We start from the raw sequence: 15150 nt of genomic DNA, 5'->3' as shown, positions 1-15150 counted from the left end.
TACATTTTTATTAATAAAGTGTGTTCCTTTCCATAGTGAACAACTCTCACACAGATATTAAGTAGAATTTAAAATATATAATAAATGTTATCAAATTCAAAATCTTAAAAAGTACAAAATCAAGAATGAATATTATTGTACTATATTAAATATATTACTTGCATACAAGTCATATAATGTATTATATTTAAATATCCTACAGAAGTTATCAAATTTAAAAATAAAAGAATCATTTTAAAAGAAAAACATCTTATTTGTCATATCATACTTGTATTTTAAACCTAAGTGTTCTAAAAGATAAGAATAGAAAAATAACTTTTAAGAATGTAATAACTCTAAGAACTTGGGCATAGTTTAACTTTGGGTGGGGGAGAATAAATTAGTAGATGTTTCCATCTCTTGTCTACAAACAGCCCTTGAAATAAGACTTTTCTACAGGCTGGTGTGACTTCAAAAAATGATAGCTTGGTTCTGAAATGATTGTTTCATTGTATGAAATTTCTGAATTTTCTTCGAGAAGCTATACTTTTCCATTTAGCTATAAATTTTCACAGATGGAGAGATAAATAAAAGTAAAGCTGGCCAAGTAGAAGCTGACCTATTAACCACAGGAGAAAATGGAAATGAGAGAATCTCTGAAACACACTAGTGCTACTTCTCTTTTCTCAGAAATGAATATTTTATTTATGCAAAATTATCAGGTTTTAGTGTATCCTATTAAAGGCAAGGAACATGAAAGTAAAACCCACGGGAATGAGTTGCCATTTCCTCCTCCAGGGGATCTTCCTAACCCAGGGATGAAACCCTCGAATCCTGCATTGGCAAGAGTATTCTTTGCCATTAGCGCCACCAGGGAAGTACCCACCCTCCCCCCAACCCTGCCAAAATTGTGAAATATAAGCTTATTTTTACTTATTTATGTGTTAATGGTTTCATGGCTATAACAAAACATAGTTAAAGCAAAGTGATGAGGTTTGACAGTTTTTATTGATTCGGGGAGTCTCTGATAAGGTCTATTCCTATTTTCTTCGCTGTCACAAAGAATTGTCACTATTCTCCTTTTAGTTCTGATAGGACATGATACGTAGGTTAATTATACCCCACAAACATCACCTGAGATCATATTCTCTAGGGCCACCCTCTAGAGTTGTTATGACTCACTTCGATAATACTGATTTCTGGCCAAAAGACAACCAGCGGAAGGCACGGATGCCATTGTCCCCTGAGCAGGAGCCAGTGAGTTGGTGACGGGCAGCCTGCAAAATGGATGATGAGAGGCTAAAGTTAATCATATTGGGTTCCTGTTCCTTTTTCCATGAGTATTTTTTGTAAAGCAACATAATTTACCATGTAATAAATATCCCACAAAGAATTAAAGAGTTCACATAAAATTGTAATCAAATTCATTGCCATAAACCAAAAATGCAATTCATTAGGTGAAAACACAAGAAAAAATATATATCCAAGTATAACCATGCCCACAGCTGGCTCCAGAAGTGTAAACACAGCCCTGACCATCACTCACCTGCCTGCTTTCTTCAGCCTGCTCTTCCAATGAACGTGGGTCTATAGCTTCTTCAGAAAATGCAGACTTGGGAAGGGCTGATTGATGGTGATCCAGGACAGACCTGCCATGGGGCAGAGGGTGAGCCGTCTGGGAGCACAGCACCCCTCGGTCTGGAAGGCAGAAACCTGAGCTGGGAGTGGACGCAGGTGGGCACTGAGCCACGACAGGCGGAGCCAGAGGCTCCCTGCCTGCCTGTGTGCCCTTGACTGAGTCAGCCTGCCGGGGGGGCTGTGGGCCAAGCAGGACTTGGCCCAGACGTGGTGTTGTCCTGGCCCTCTGGACAGTCCTGGTTCAGGACTGCTGGTTTGGCAGGGAGAGAGGTAATAGCCGCTCTGGGGGCAGAGACACAAACTTGGGGTCAGTCACACACTCGGGGACAGCACCACGCTGGGCTCTGAGGGGGACACCATGGACAGGCTGCAGGCCCCCAGGGGCACTGGATGTCATCACAGCCACGGGGATGCAGCGCAGAGTCACGGGGTCTTGGAGGACAGGAAAGAGGTCGGGGAAGTGTGGGGACCTTCTGGAGGAGGGCCGTTCACTGCACCCCCAGGGGACAGCAGGTTAGAGATTCCAGCAAGAACAATCCAAGACACATGGAAATCATGGGGACGGAGGAAGCAGGAACTTGATGGCATTCTAGCAACACTGCTGGTTGAAACAAAAGCTGCATTTCTGTTCTGCTTCTAGCAATGGTCCTTACTTGAACTGTTTTGCCATTTCCTAGACTCAGTTTGCCAAGAGGTTCCAGCCGTGGATCCCTCGCTATTGGGAGGAAGATGCTGTCAACTGATGATTCAGTTCATTTGGTGGCTGTTGGTTTCACTGGCCGAAATCAATTTGGGCAACATATACAGAATTGCTCATCAGCTATGTTCAAATTTACTCAAAACATTTGTCTTAGTTTGCCTTCGTGGTTCTTTTTAAATACCCACTCCACCTGGTTATGGCTCCTTTCTGTTGCCAGTATTATTCATTTCCGCCTTTTCTCCTTTTGTCTTGATTAATTTTCCTGGTGGTTTCTCTATTAAATCAGTTCTTCCAAAGAACTACCTCGCGTGTTTTTAAGTTTTATATTTTATTTCCTGTCTTCTTTTATTCTTCTTCCTTTTATTTACTTTAAGGTTATTCTTGTTATCTATTTCAAAATTTTTTTACTGCTGTTATGACATTTCTTGAAAATTTCAATTATTTAGTGATGCTTTTCTAGACACATACTTTCTCTGGTAGCTTAGAGGGTAAAGCGTCTGCCTGCAATGCAGGAGACCCTGCTTTGAACCCTGGGTCAGGAAGATCCCCTGGAGAAGGAAATGGCAACCCACTCTGGTACTCTTGCCTAGAAAATCCCACAGATGGAGAAGCCTGGTAGGCTACAGTCCACGAGCTCGCAAAGAGTTGGACATGACTGAGTGACTTCACTTTCACTTTCTAGACATATAAATTTTCTCAATTATCTTTTAATTGATGATTCCTAAATACACTATGTTGTCAAGAGAGTCTTTTCATTTTTGTTCATTCTTTCAAATAATTTTGGAAGTGGCTTTCTGTGTATTAATAATAGTAAATATTCTTCCATTGCACAGACATGATTTGGTATCTGTTTGATTGTGTTACTTAATTATGTTAAACAAATGATTTATGTACTCACTGCTGTCTTACCATCTGCCTTCCCAGTTTGTGGTGCCATCACATCAGTTGAGTCTGTCCATTTTGGCCTCATGTGTTTTGCAGCCGTGTGGGCAAGTGTGCACAGAATCCTGATGTCATAGTTTCTTGGTGGATCTTGGATTTTACTTTCCTTTATCAGCACTAAGGGTTTAACTTCTGCCTTAGATTCTCATTGGTCTAATGCTAATTTTGTGGCACCTGCTTTTTTATATGCAATCAGAAATTATCTCCTCTCATCTTTTTATTTTCTGCTATCTGTTCTGTTTCCTTTTAAAAATAACTTATCAGCTCCCTTTGGCTACATTATTTTTTCCTAGTTTTACAGATGCATTTTCTGTCACAGTTGTTGAACTGTTGGCTGAGTTGCTTAGCACTAGATTTCTTCACAAATTTTGGGATGTGGATTTGCAGGTTCCTTCTGAGTGGCAGGTAACTTCCATTGCTCTGTCTAGCTGTGCACCACCCCTGGCCACTACACCACACCTCTCTCCTGTCTGGTGCTATCAAGGTTTGACCCATGGTTTCAGTTTTTGAAAGATTCAAAAGTGAGTCTCTCAAAGACAGGGGGTTCAGTTCCGTTCAGTCACTCAGTCGTGTCCGATTATTTGCAACCCCATAGACTGCAGCACGCAAGGCTTCCCTGTCCATCACCAACTTCTGGAGCTTGTTCAAACTCATGTCCATTGAGTTCATGATGCCATCCAACCATCTCATCCTCTGTCGTCCCCTTCTCCTGCCTTCAATCTTTCCTAACATCAGGGTCTTTTCTAATGAGTCAGTTCTTCGCATCAAGTGGCCAAAGTATTGGAGTTTCAGCTTTGATATCAGTCCTTTCAATAAATATTCAGGGCTGATTTCCTTTAGGATGGATTGGTTTCTCCTTGCAGTCTAAGGGATTCTCAAGAGTCTTCTCCAACACCACAGTTCAAAAGCATCAATTCTTTAGTGCTCAGTTTTCTTTATAGTCCAACTCTCACATCCATACATGACTACTGGAAAAACTATAGCTTTGACTAGACAGACCTTTGTTGGAAAAGTAATGTCTCTGCTTTTTAATATGCTGTCTAGACTGGTCATAGCTTTTCTTCCAAGAAGCAAGCATCTTTTAATTTCATGGCTGCAGTCATCATCTGCAGTGATTTTGGAGCCCAAGAAAATAAAGTCTGTCACTGTTTCCATTGTTTCCCCATCTATTTGCCATGAAGTGATGGGACCGAATGCCATGATCTTCATTTTTGAAGGCTGAATTTTAAGCCAGCTTTTTCACTCTCCTCTTTCACTTTCATTAAGAGGCTCTTCAGTTCCTCTTCACGTTCTGCCATAAGGGTGGTGTCATCTGCGTATCTGAGGTTACTGATATTTCTCCTGGCAATCTTGATTCCAGCTTGTGCTTCATCCAGCCCAGCGTTTCTCATGATGTACTCTGCATATAAGCTAAATAAATAGGATGACAATACACAGCCTTGACGTACTCCTTTCCCAATTTGGAACCAGTTTTTTGTTTCATGTCCAGTTCTAACTGTTGCTTCCTGACCTACATACAGATTTCTCAGGAGGCAAGTAAGGTGGTCTGGTATTCCCATCTCTTGAAGAATTTTCCACAGTTTGTTGTGATCCACACAGTCAAAGGCTTTAGCATAGTCAATGAAGCAGAAGTAGATGTTTTTCTGGAATTTTCTTGCTTTTTCTATGATCCAACAGATGTTGGCAATTTGATCTCTGGTTCCTCTGCCTTTTCTAAATCCAGCTTCAATATCTAGAAGTTCTCAGTTCACATACTGTTGAAGTCTCTCTTGGAGAATTTTAAGCATTACTTTGCTAGCATGTGAGATAGGTACCCTCTATATTTTCGCTTTAGCAACATCCAGTACAAAACCCAACACATACCATAAGTAGTTCCTGTTCTGAAAATCTGACAAAACCAATGTATTCTTCCTCCTGTGTGTGGTAAAGAGGGTTATATCCTCAGCTAATGATTAAAATGTTATAATAGGGCTCAGATTTCCACACTGTAACCATGACATAAGGCAGCTAATTTCTCCCCAATTGTTCCCTGACCCACGTTATTTTCCAATATCTCATTATTAAAATTATTAGATTATTAGATCCATTAAAATTATTAGATTATTAGATCCACTATTAGATCCATCCACATTTCACTGAGTGTTTTGTCCTAAGATTAAGTTATGCAAACATTTCTCTTTGATCATAACACACACTTCAAACCTAATGGACATCTCATTAGAGGAAGAGAAAGGCATAATTTAGAAAGACTAAGTACTTGTCACAGTCCACCATAGTCTCTCTGAGGGGTGACCAATTTATTACATGTGGGACACTATTACTCTTTCTGGGTTTATTGATGATGGATGAAGTAGGAGACAGGTATCTGATCATTGTTTTGTAGAGCATGGAAATTCATGGCAAAAAGTTGTGTTTATAGATAATTCATTACCACCTATGCTGTTAGACCACTGACCAGGTGAGATCAGAGTCTGGGCGACTTCACTGCCTCTGCCTCATTCCAACTCCAGTCTGACATGTCTATGTGTGCACACAACACGTCGGGGTTCTTAAACATGCAGTGACATTGGAATCGATGAACATACCCCATTAAACATAAACACTCTGTTGTTGTTATACACTCAGTCTTGTCCGATTTTTTGAGACCTGGTAGACTGTAGCCTGCCAGGCTCCTCTCTCCACAGGATTTCCCAAGCAAGAATACTGGAGTGGGTTGCCATTTCCTCTTCCAGGGGATCTTCCCGACCCAGGGATCGAACCTCCATCTCCTGCATTGGCAGGTGGATTCTTTACCACTGAGCCACCAGAGAAGCCCCAAAACATGCACAAGGCCTCTATAATAACAAAAGCTTCAAATGAACACTGTTCAGTCCAACATCAGTCACTCAGCTGTGTCCGACTCTTTGCAACCCCATGGACTGCAGCACGCCAGGCCTCCCTGTCCATCACCAACTCCCGGAGCTTACTCAAACTCATGTCCATTGAGTTGGTGATGCCATCCAACCATCTGTGGCAGGTGCTTTATAGCCGAATCACCCTTCACCCCCTCACCCTCCTCCTGTGAGTTTTCCTAGGGGAAAAAACCTGCCTGAGTCACCAAGGGTGAACTTACAGTTCACAGTGTCAGATTCAAGTGGTGCCAGGGGACAGCTGTGGACCTGGGACCGCGAGGGTCCCACCTTTCTCACACAGCTCAGGATTCTGTCCCTGAGGCTGACTGTCGGCCCCCCTGCCTTACAGATGCCAGAGGTGATAAATCCTTCACCTGCCAACTCTTACCATCCCCCTACACTGGTTAACAGTCGCTCTCCTCCTTTCACAGGTTTTTCCAATGTGTGGATGCCATCCCACTACAGCCAGCTCATCCCGATGTCCAGTGCTAGCTGTCTCTCTGACCATCACACCCCCTAAACAGCCATGGATGCTGGACCCCCCATGCCACAGTGCCCCCCACCCCTCCACACCCAGATCATCACTGGTAGAGGATGTGATAGCCACCCTGGTCTGCTGGGGCTTCTGTAACAAAGCACCAGAGACGAGGTGGCTTAAAGCATAGAAATTTATATTTTCTCTTCTCCTGGGTCTGGGGGCAACGTTGGGTTCTTCTGGGCCCCTCTCTTTGGTTTGTAGATGGTTCTGTGAATTCACAGGGTTGTCTGTGTCTGTGTCTTAGCCTCCTCTCTTAATAAGCACTCAGTCATACTGGACCAATGTCCCATCCTAACAATGACATTTGAACTTAGTCACCTCTTTAAAGACCTTAGCTCGGGCCTGGTGCACTGGGAAGACCCAGAGGAATCGGGTGGAGAGGGAGGTGGGAGGGGGGATCGGGATGGGGAATACATGTAACTCCATGGCTGATTCATGTCAATGTATGACAAAACCCACTACAATATTGTAAAGTAATTAGCCTCCAACTAATAAAAATAAATGAAAAAAAAAAGAAAGAAAAAAAAAAAGACCTTATCTCCAAATACAGTCACATCCTGAGGTCCTGGGGGCTGGGACTTCAACACGTGCCTCAGCCTGGAACAGCCTGCTGGAGTTTCCCACAGGCTGTGGCACTTCACCCATCACCAACCACGGGGGCCACACAGCTGCCAACCAGGGGAAAGGTGCTCCAACTCTGAAACCCCAGCCCCAGGGCGCCCTGTCCTTGGTCGGGTTCCCTGAAGAGCAGAAACTGAGACGCACATGGCGACACTTGTGGGGCAGAAAGAAGCCTTGGGCGTTACCTGTTCAATCCATCAATCTCATCAACACATCACGAGATCACTCAGACAGCTTGCCAGGTATAGCGAGATTTCAAACACAAAGTGTATGCTAAGCACAAAGGCTTTCATTTCAGACGTGAATTGATTGAATATCCTGAATTACATCCATTTTGATGTATCTTTATCCATAAATCTGGGCACTGCTATTGCTGGAACATAATGCACATAGTTTCTGACAAAAAAATTTCATATGCTATGGTCATGTTTTCACTGATCCTTTGACTAAGCTTACAAGAAATAGTTTCTTATTTAGAATTAAAACCAGAGAAGCCATGAACTTTAGAGGCAGAAACATGAGATTCATTTTTAATTGACTCATAGTAATTATCAAAGAGCACAAATCAACCCAACATGTTGAAAACATTAGATTGTGCATTCTTCCCTTGAAATAAATATTTTTAAGTCTGAGATTTACACATAAAATGAAAGAATAGTTTTCACAGTGATATTTATTTTACTGTACTTTTCACTCTCTGTGCCTGATTGCGAGTAGTTTTTAAATGTGGCATTTTTCACTTCCTTTTATTCTGCTTTTATCTGCTTTTATTTTCTCTTATGAAAATAACTCTGCTCAACTTTCAGATGAAGTATCAACTTTTATCAGGTGATCCAAAACACAAGTGAATTTTGAACTTCAGCCTAGGGAAGGAAGACTATCTCTATGAATTTCATCACCAGAGAGGAAGGGGAGGAAAAAAGGACTTCTGGCAGAACTTTCCCAAGCTGTTGCCAGGAGCCATAGAAAGCTCACTTGTATTGCAAACCCATTATAACATTATAAAATAGTTTTACGTATTCAAGGTGATTTATGAATGGTTAACTGCGGAAAGGCAGAAGCAATTAAGGTTACGTGAGTCACAGGGTGTTTTTCTAAAGTGTTAGATTCTACTGGTGTAAGATCTACTGGTGATGTGTGTAAATGCAGGCCCTCGATCACAAAAACATGCCTAGATGTGGAATTTTAGCTGCTTGTATGTTTGTAAAACTAGTTTTACCTGAAATCCAGAGAAAATACTGGTGAAATATTTGCTGAAAATTTAATTGCTTCAATCAGTGGCACAACCTTCTGTGTATACATCTATAACACAAAGATAGATGCATCTCTATGTAAAGATAAAATCTTTATCCGAAAGATAAAATCTAGGATCCTTTCATGAATCCAGGCTCATTTCAGATTAGGGTGGATTTTTACAGGTGTTTTGATGTTTCATAGCTCTTCACCAAGGCTGCATCACCTTCCCCAAACATCCCTCAGAACCACTCTACCTTACTAATGCTTAGTCACTTCAGTTGTGTCCAGCTCTTCAGTTATGACCCAATGAACTGCAGCCTCCAGGGTCCTCTGTCCATGGAATTCTCCAGGCAAGAATATTGAAGTGGGTTGCCATGCTCTCCTCCAGGGGAACTTGCCTACCCAAGGATCAGACCCACGTAAACCAAGGCAAATTTCCTTGTATTGACTTCCCATGATGGATAGTTTCCACTTGTATCTATTGGGAAAGAAAGCTAATGAAATTCAGAACCCAGTCCATTTGGGTCTGGATTTTGCCTAAAAGTACTGGTTAAGCAAGATGGCATGCTTCTCCCTACATCTTTATTTCTTTTTGTGAGAACAGGACTATTAAAGTTTACATATACTTTAAAGTATTGCACTTGAGGATCTTTAAGTTGGTGTATGCTCTGAAAAACATGACACAAGATGCCCCTTATTAGCAATTCAATCCAATTAGTGTTCTCCTTTTACTTTAAAATTAATCTCTAATTGTACATTAGATATCTGTGAAAAAATCATGAACTAGTATAGCCTCTTTTAGCAAATCTCCAGGGGAAAATGTCTACTGGAGTTGGGCTATAGAGCAAATAACCATATTAGAGGCCAAGGGCTTCTTCAGTGAACTCTGTAGAACTAACTTCCCTTGATCATTAAAACAGTCCTCCTTTGTAGCAATTTTACATTCTTGGTGAATGTAACCCTTTTATGAAGCATCTCCACTGAAGTATCTTTGATTTGATATTTCATTGAGAATTGAACAGAATTAAGACATGTTTTCTGCAGGGCTTATGCTATCGATACACCCAATGACTGCAAATTCACTGATTTCATTTTATTAAATATAATCAGTAATGAGTTTAGAGTAAACAAAACAGAAGCCACTCTTTCATGTCTTGTGGGAATACTCTGAGTTTGTTTTAACTTTTAATTAATTAAGATTTCCATACAAGGGATAAAGTGTTTATGATTTTTCAATGAATATTTATGAAAGCTCATTGTCCAAACTTCACAAGCATTCATTCAGACTCATTAAAAACGTTCGTAAATATTTCACAGAAAACAGAGATCATAAACTGAAGCACTCTGCCGTCCTTTCAAGAGCCACATAAAGAACATCCATGAACTTAAACCATGCATATGTTGGTGAGCATCAGTATTTCTTCCTTTGGAACATATGTTGCACCTCTTTACTTGGGATCAACAGTGTTTTAGACCCCACTTGTCATGTTAACAAGAGGTGCTCAATAACTCTCAAAAAGTTGGGGGGCAAAGAAGACAAAGTTCTAATACTGAGTTTACAGATAACAGTTACCAAATTCTGAAACACTGATGAATTAATTATATAATCTATAAGTTAGAAGTCAAACATCGTCATCAAATGACAGACTAAGATGAGAATGAATTTTCCAGCAAGTAGATAGATCCGTGTCACAGCTATTTACAGAGTGGTTGCTATGTGTCAGGCACCAGGCTACTATTTTTACTTTTGAGAATCCTGTGGACTCAGTGAACACTCCTGAGGATTAACAGAGTGTCACATCTCTCTCTACAACAGAATGGAAAGTAGGAGTTGACATCACAATGGCATTTTCAACAGACATCTGGTGTTTATCACTCATGGACACTAGGCTTTCATGGATATAGTTCTACAAGGAGGTGAAATTCAATATTCTGAATCCTCAGCACCCACTGAAACTCAGGTTTTCTTACTGTTCACTCCTCCTAAAGTGTTTTTTAAGCATGTGCTATGTAGCGGGCATCTCACCATGCTGACACATTTGGTAGCCAAGACAACATCCTTGATTCTCATGGACTCTAGGAAGTAAACTAATATAATTCCTAACAGGGAAACACACCTCAAGTAAAAAACAGATAACTAAGCAGAAAGAAGGTTCCCTGGTGACTCAGATGGTAAAGAATCCACCTGCAATGCAGGAGACCCAGGTTCAGTCCCTGGGTCAGGAAGATCCTTGGAGAAGGAAATGGCAACCCACTCCAGTATTCTTGCTTGGAGAATCCCATGGACAGAGGAGCCTGGCGGGCTAGAGTCCATGGGGTCGCAAGAATAGGGCAAGACTGAGCAACTAACACTTCCACTTTTTCACAAGCCAGCAGTGTTGGGAGATGATTTAGGTGAGGTAGACAGAACAGCCTCTCTGAGGGGGTGAACCAGGCAGAGTCTGAGTGAAAGAGCTGACTCATGCCTGGAGTCAGGGTGAGGGCAATCTCAGACAAGCTCAGCAAGGGGGCGGCTGTAGTCGGGGGATTAGGGTCAGGATGAGACGTTTCCCAAACAGAAAGCACAAGGAGATCATCTCATTTTGGGGAAATTTGATGACTTCAGTCTTACACATATTTGTTTATTCTTTTCATTATTACTCTGTTCTTTTTTCTTGCCGAGTAGCATTCGGACATGTGACTTTATCAGTGTGTTTGTCCGTTGTCCTTTTGACAGACATTTGGGGGTTTCTAGTTTGGGATCATTGTAAGTAAAGTTGCTAAGAACACAATGTTTACAAGTCTTTTTGTAGACAAGTGTTTTCATTTCTCTTGGGTAAATACTTAAGGGGTGGAACTGCCAGGTCATGGAATAGGTACGTGTTTAACTTTATAAGAAGCTGCCAAACAGCTTTCTAAAAATGGCTGTAAAATTTCACTCTCTTGCCAATAATCTATGAGAACCTAGCCCAGGGAAGGCCGTGTCTTTGTCGGGGTTCACTATCCCCCATCCTGCTGGGGTGAAATGGTGTTTAATGATGCTTCTCTTCTGTATTTCCTGATAATTGATGATGTCGAGCATCTCTCCCTCTGCTTCCTGACAACATATTTTCTTTTCTGAAAAGAAAACATCAGTTCAACTTTGTTTGTGCTGCGTTTGGGTTGTTTGCCCTTGATTATTGATTTGTAGGAGCAAGCTTTTATTCTGAACACATTCGTCTTTCCTTCACGAATATTTTCTTCCATTTTGTGTGCTGCCTTACAATTTTTCTTACTCATGTCTTTTGGTGGGCTGAAGTTTTTAATTTTGTTGAAGACCAATTAGTCACTTTTAAAAAGTAGGTTTTGTGCTTTTTTGTATTCTGACTAAGAAATCTCTGTGTAGCCCAAGGTGGTAAAGATATTTTTCTATTTAGGTGTTGTATACCTTTATATTTCAGGTTTAGATGTAAGGTCCATCTAAAATCATTTTTATTAAACATTTATTTTAAAAGATTTACTTTCATATATTCTGGATTCTCTTTTATGGTTAAATTTTTAAATGTCTGATGATAAGATGACACTTATGACTAAGTTGCCGTTTTGGGGCCTAAAGTATGATACCCCTTTGATACAGACACATTTCTGATCATACCAAGTGACTGATTGTTTTGTAAACTGAGATGTGACTAAATTAGAAAATATTTCACTCTGTACCTTTGAAATTTAAAAAAGAAAACTTGTGTCTCACATTAATACTTCTTGAAACTTTGTTGTTGTTGACAATAATCATTCTTTGTTATGGAGGCATCCAAACCTGCCCTTCACCATTTTCTTTCTTGTTCCCCTCTTCTGCTCTGTGTTTCCGTTCAGTGCTTAGAGTTTTTGAGCTACTGCTTCATGAACATGCTAGTTACTTCATGTATGGATGCTTCTGGGAACTCTCAGGGCTCTAAGGCTGAATTAGAAGAGCAAAAAGTGTAACTTGTTGCTGAGTCGCTCAGGCGTGTCTGACTCTCTGTGACCCCATGGACTACAGCATGCCAGGCTCCCCTGTCCTTCACTATCTTCCAAAGTTGGCTCAAACTCATGTCCATCAAGTCGGTGACGCCATTCAACCATCTCATCCTCTGTCACCCCCTTCTCCTCCTGCCTTCAATCTTTCCCAGCATCAGGAGCTTTTCCAACGAGTCGGCTCTTCACATCAGGTGGCCAAAGCATTGGAGCTTCAGCGTCAGTCCTTCCAATGAATATTCAGGACTGATTTCCTTTAGGATTGACTGGGTCGATCTCCTTGCAGTCCGAGGGCCCTCAAGAGTCTTCCTCCCAACTGAGGAGCCACCTGGCGTGAACCTCTGACCCTGATCTAGCAACAGAAGGGAGCTCGGGGAGGCTGGCCCCTTCCTGTCTGAGGTCCTGGCGGCAACATCAGGCAGAACTCAGTGACCTGGGTCTCCTCTCCCCACTGAGGCTGACACTCCCCTCTGCCTCCGGCGTGGGGGACAGATCCAGGAGCCGCTCTGTCCCTGTGTCCCACTGCAGTTCCTGAGCTAGGCGGCAGGATGAGAGAAAGGAATAGAGTTCTTCCTTAAACGTGCCTGTTGCTCCATTAAGGATGAAAAGTCAGTTCCTAAATGATGCTAGGACAACTGGTAGAAAAACTGGCCACAACCCCAGTTGTCAGAAGGTCAAAAGGGGAAGTCAAATCAATAATTCAGAGAGGTCCCTGGGTGGATAGAAGCCAAGATGCACAGAAAAATAGACGTGAAGTATGGAAGCTGCTGGCTCCCACAAGAGTGAAGTGAGAGCCAAATCTACGCAGGGTAGATGTGGAGATGGGGGCCATGCCCAGGGGACTGGACAAGGCAGTTGTACCCTGTGGAGACTAGGTTGTATCAGTCTCTCCAGGCCAGGCCCTTTGACATGACAATGAAGCATTTGTCGAGAAACAAGAGGGCCAGACGTGAGGACAGTCAGTCAGGGGGTGGGGGCTGTGGCTGGCCCAGGGACAGTGGGAAGGAGGGTTACAGTGGGTTCTGACCCCCAGCAAGGGGGCCCTGGAGGGGAGCTTGCAGTTCAATTCCTCAGGAATCTCTAGAAAGAACAGAACGCGGACACGAGATGTGGGTCTGAAAACACGGGGGTTAATCACTGTTCGTGGAGGAGCCACATGTCCCCATAACAACCCACCACCACCGTACTGGATGCAAAGGGCTGGTGGGGCGGCCTTGACCCGAACCAGCTGTGTTCCTCCATCAGCAGCCAGGTTAGCTCAGGGGGTCTGACACCCAAAACTGCCCACCCACATGGCGGTGACTGGGGCCCCCCTCTGCCCGTAAGTGAGTCTGCTCTGACACGGCGCCCAGCGGTCCACTCTGCCCCATCCATCCAGGAAGCACCAGAGGACACCTCTGCTCCTGGAACTAGCCTAGGCGGCAGGGGCTGCTGGCATCTCAACACTTAAGTCGGGCTGTAGGCTGTAGGCATCCTCGACTGAGCGACTAACATATCCTTGAGAACTACTCTTTACCTAGCATGGATGCGAAGCCTGAGTTCCACTGGCATCTGTAGGCACAGCCATCTTTCAGGGTCTGGATGAGGGATGAGCTGCCCGTGGTTTGCACGTGTGTGATTTTTCTGAGCCAGTTCCATTCTTGAGAGAGACATTAGCAAGTCTGAAAATTACATATAATTATAATAAATGAATGTAAATATTAATATTATTATATAAGCATTATACAACATTATTATACAAAAATGAGAGTAAAACTATACATACTAAAAGAAATCTTTTTCCCAGAAAATGTTGCACTACTAATTATACAACTTCAGACTTTGACCTGTTGCTGCCATTTGAAGCTATGAGCTATGAGCTGTGGAATCTCAGGGTCACAGACGGCCCTAGAGCATCTCCAGGCAGCTCTCACGTGTGAGCTATGAGACACTCACACCCAGGCAGGAGAAAGGTAGATTTACTTGGCTTCTAAAGTTCCACTAGATGGAGGGCAGGGCAAGGCAGTGAGCAGGGAGAACTTGGAGGTTGTGTTCAAGGACACTGTGTGAGTGCATGTGTGTGTCCGTGTGTGTGTGCATGTGTATATATCTGTATGTGCATGTTTGCCTGTCTCGTGTGCCTATATATTTGTGTGTGCACTCATGAATGTGCTTTCTTTGCATGGAACATATCTAGAATTCTCACAAACAGAACTACCTGAAAAGAAGAGAAATTGCTTTACTCTTCTTGTCAGTATAATATCTCTGAGAAGCAGAAAGAAAAAGAAACAGACCCAGCTGCTTCCATGAGCTCTTTGTGCCAGAGATGAACCAGGCAGCACTTCCTAGTGAGCAGAGGGTCAGGGACGCAGCAGAGACTGCCTGGACGGAGGGTGATTTCCAGACGACACATGTGGTCACCACATGTGGTCACCACCACATGTGGTCAGGACAGAGCCTTCATGTCAAGATGGGAGGTTGCCCTGTGACCTGCCTGTGGTGTCTCATGGCTCCCCTCTACCCAGTCTCAGGGTCCACGCTTCTCCATACTGAATAACTGCCCTCCTCACCTCGGGAGCTCCTGTGGCCTCAGACTACAGCTCACAGCTCAAGACTCCATTGTAACAATGCCACTTCCTCCAGGAAGCCTTCCC

General features: G+C 42.8%; 1 protein-coding gene across 2 annotated transcripts in view; it reads right to left on the bottom strand.

Moving 5' to 3' along the window:
- Positions 1-14178, bottom strand: part of PPDPFL (pancreatic progenitor cell differentiation and proliferation factor like) — a 30523-nt gene extending 16345 nt beyond the window's left edge. For both annotated transcript variants that reach the window (XM_043879442.1, XM_043879443.1), the window contains exons 1-2: positions 14034-14178; positions 1162-1256 (exon numbers count right to left, since the gene is read on the bottom strand). In XM_043879442.1, coding sequence (XP_043735377.1) covers positions 1162-1256; positions 14034-14170 — 232 coding nt within the window. In that variant the 5' untranslated portion in view covers positions 14171-14178. The remainder of the gene's footprint in view (positions 1-1161; positions 1257-14033) is intronic.
- Positions 14179-15150: the final 972 nt, after the last annotated feature.

Source organism: Cervus elaphus, chromosome 21 (genome assembly GCF_910594005.1).
Source record: "Cervus elaphus chromosome 21, mCerEla1.1, whole genome shotgun sequence".
Taxonomy (NCBI): Eukaryota; Metazoa; Chordata; class Mammalia; order Artiodactyla; family Cervidae; genus Cervus; species Cervus elaphus.
Note: the sequence above shows the minus strand (reverse complement) of the source record. Positions and strands in the feature narration are given on the sequence as shown.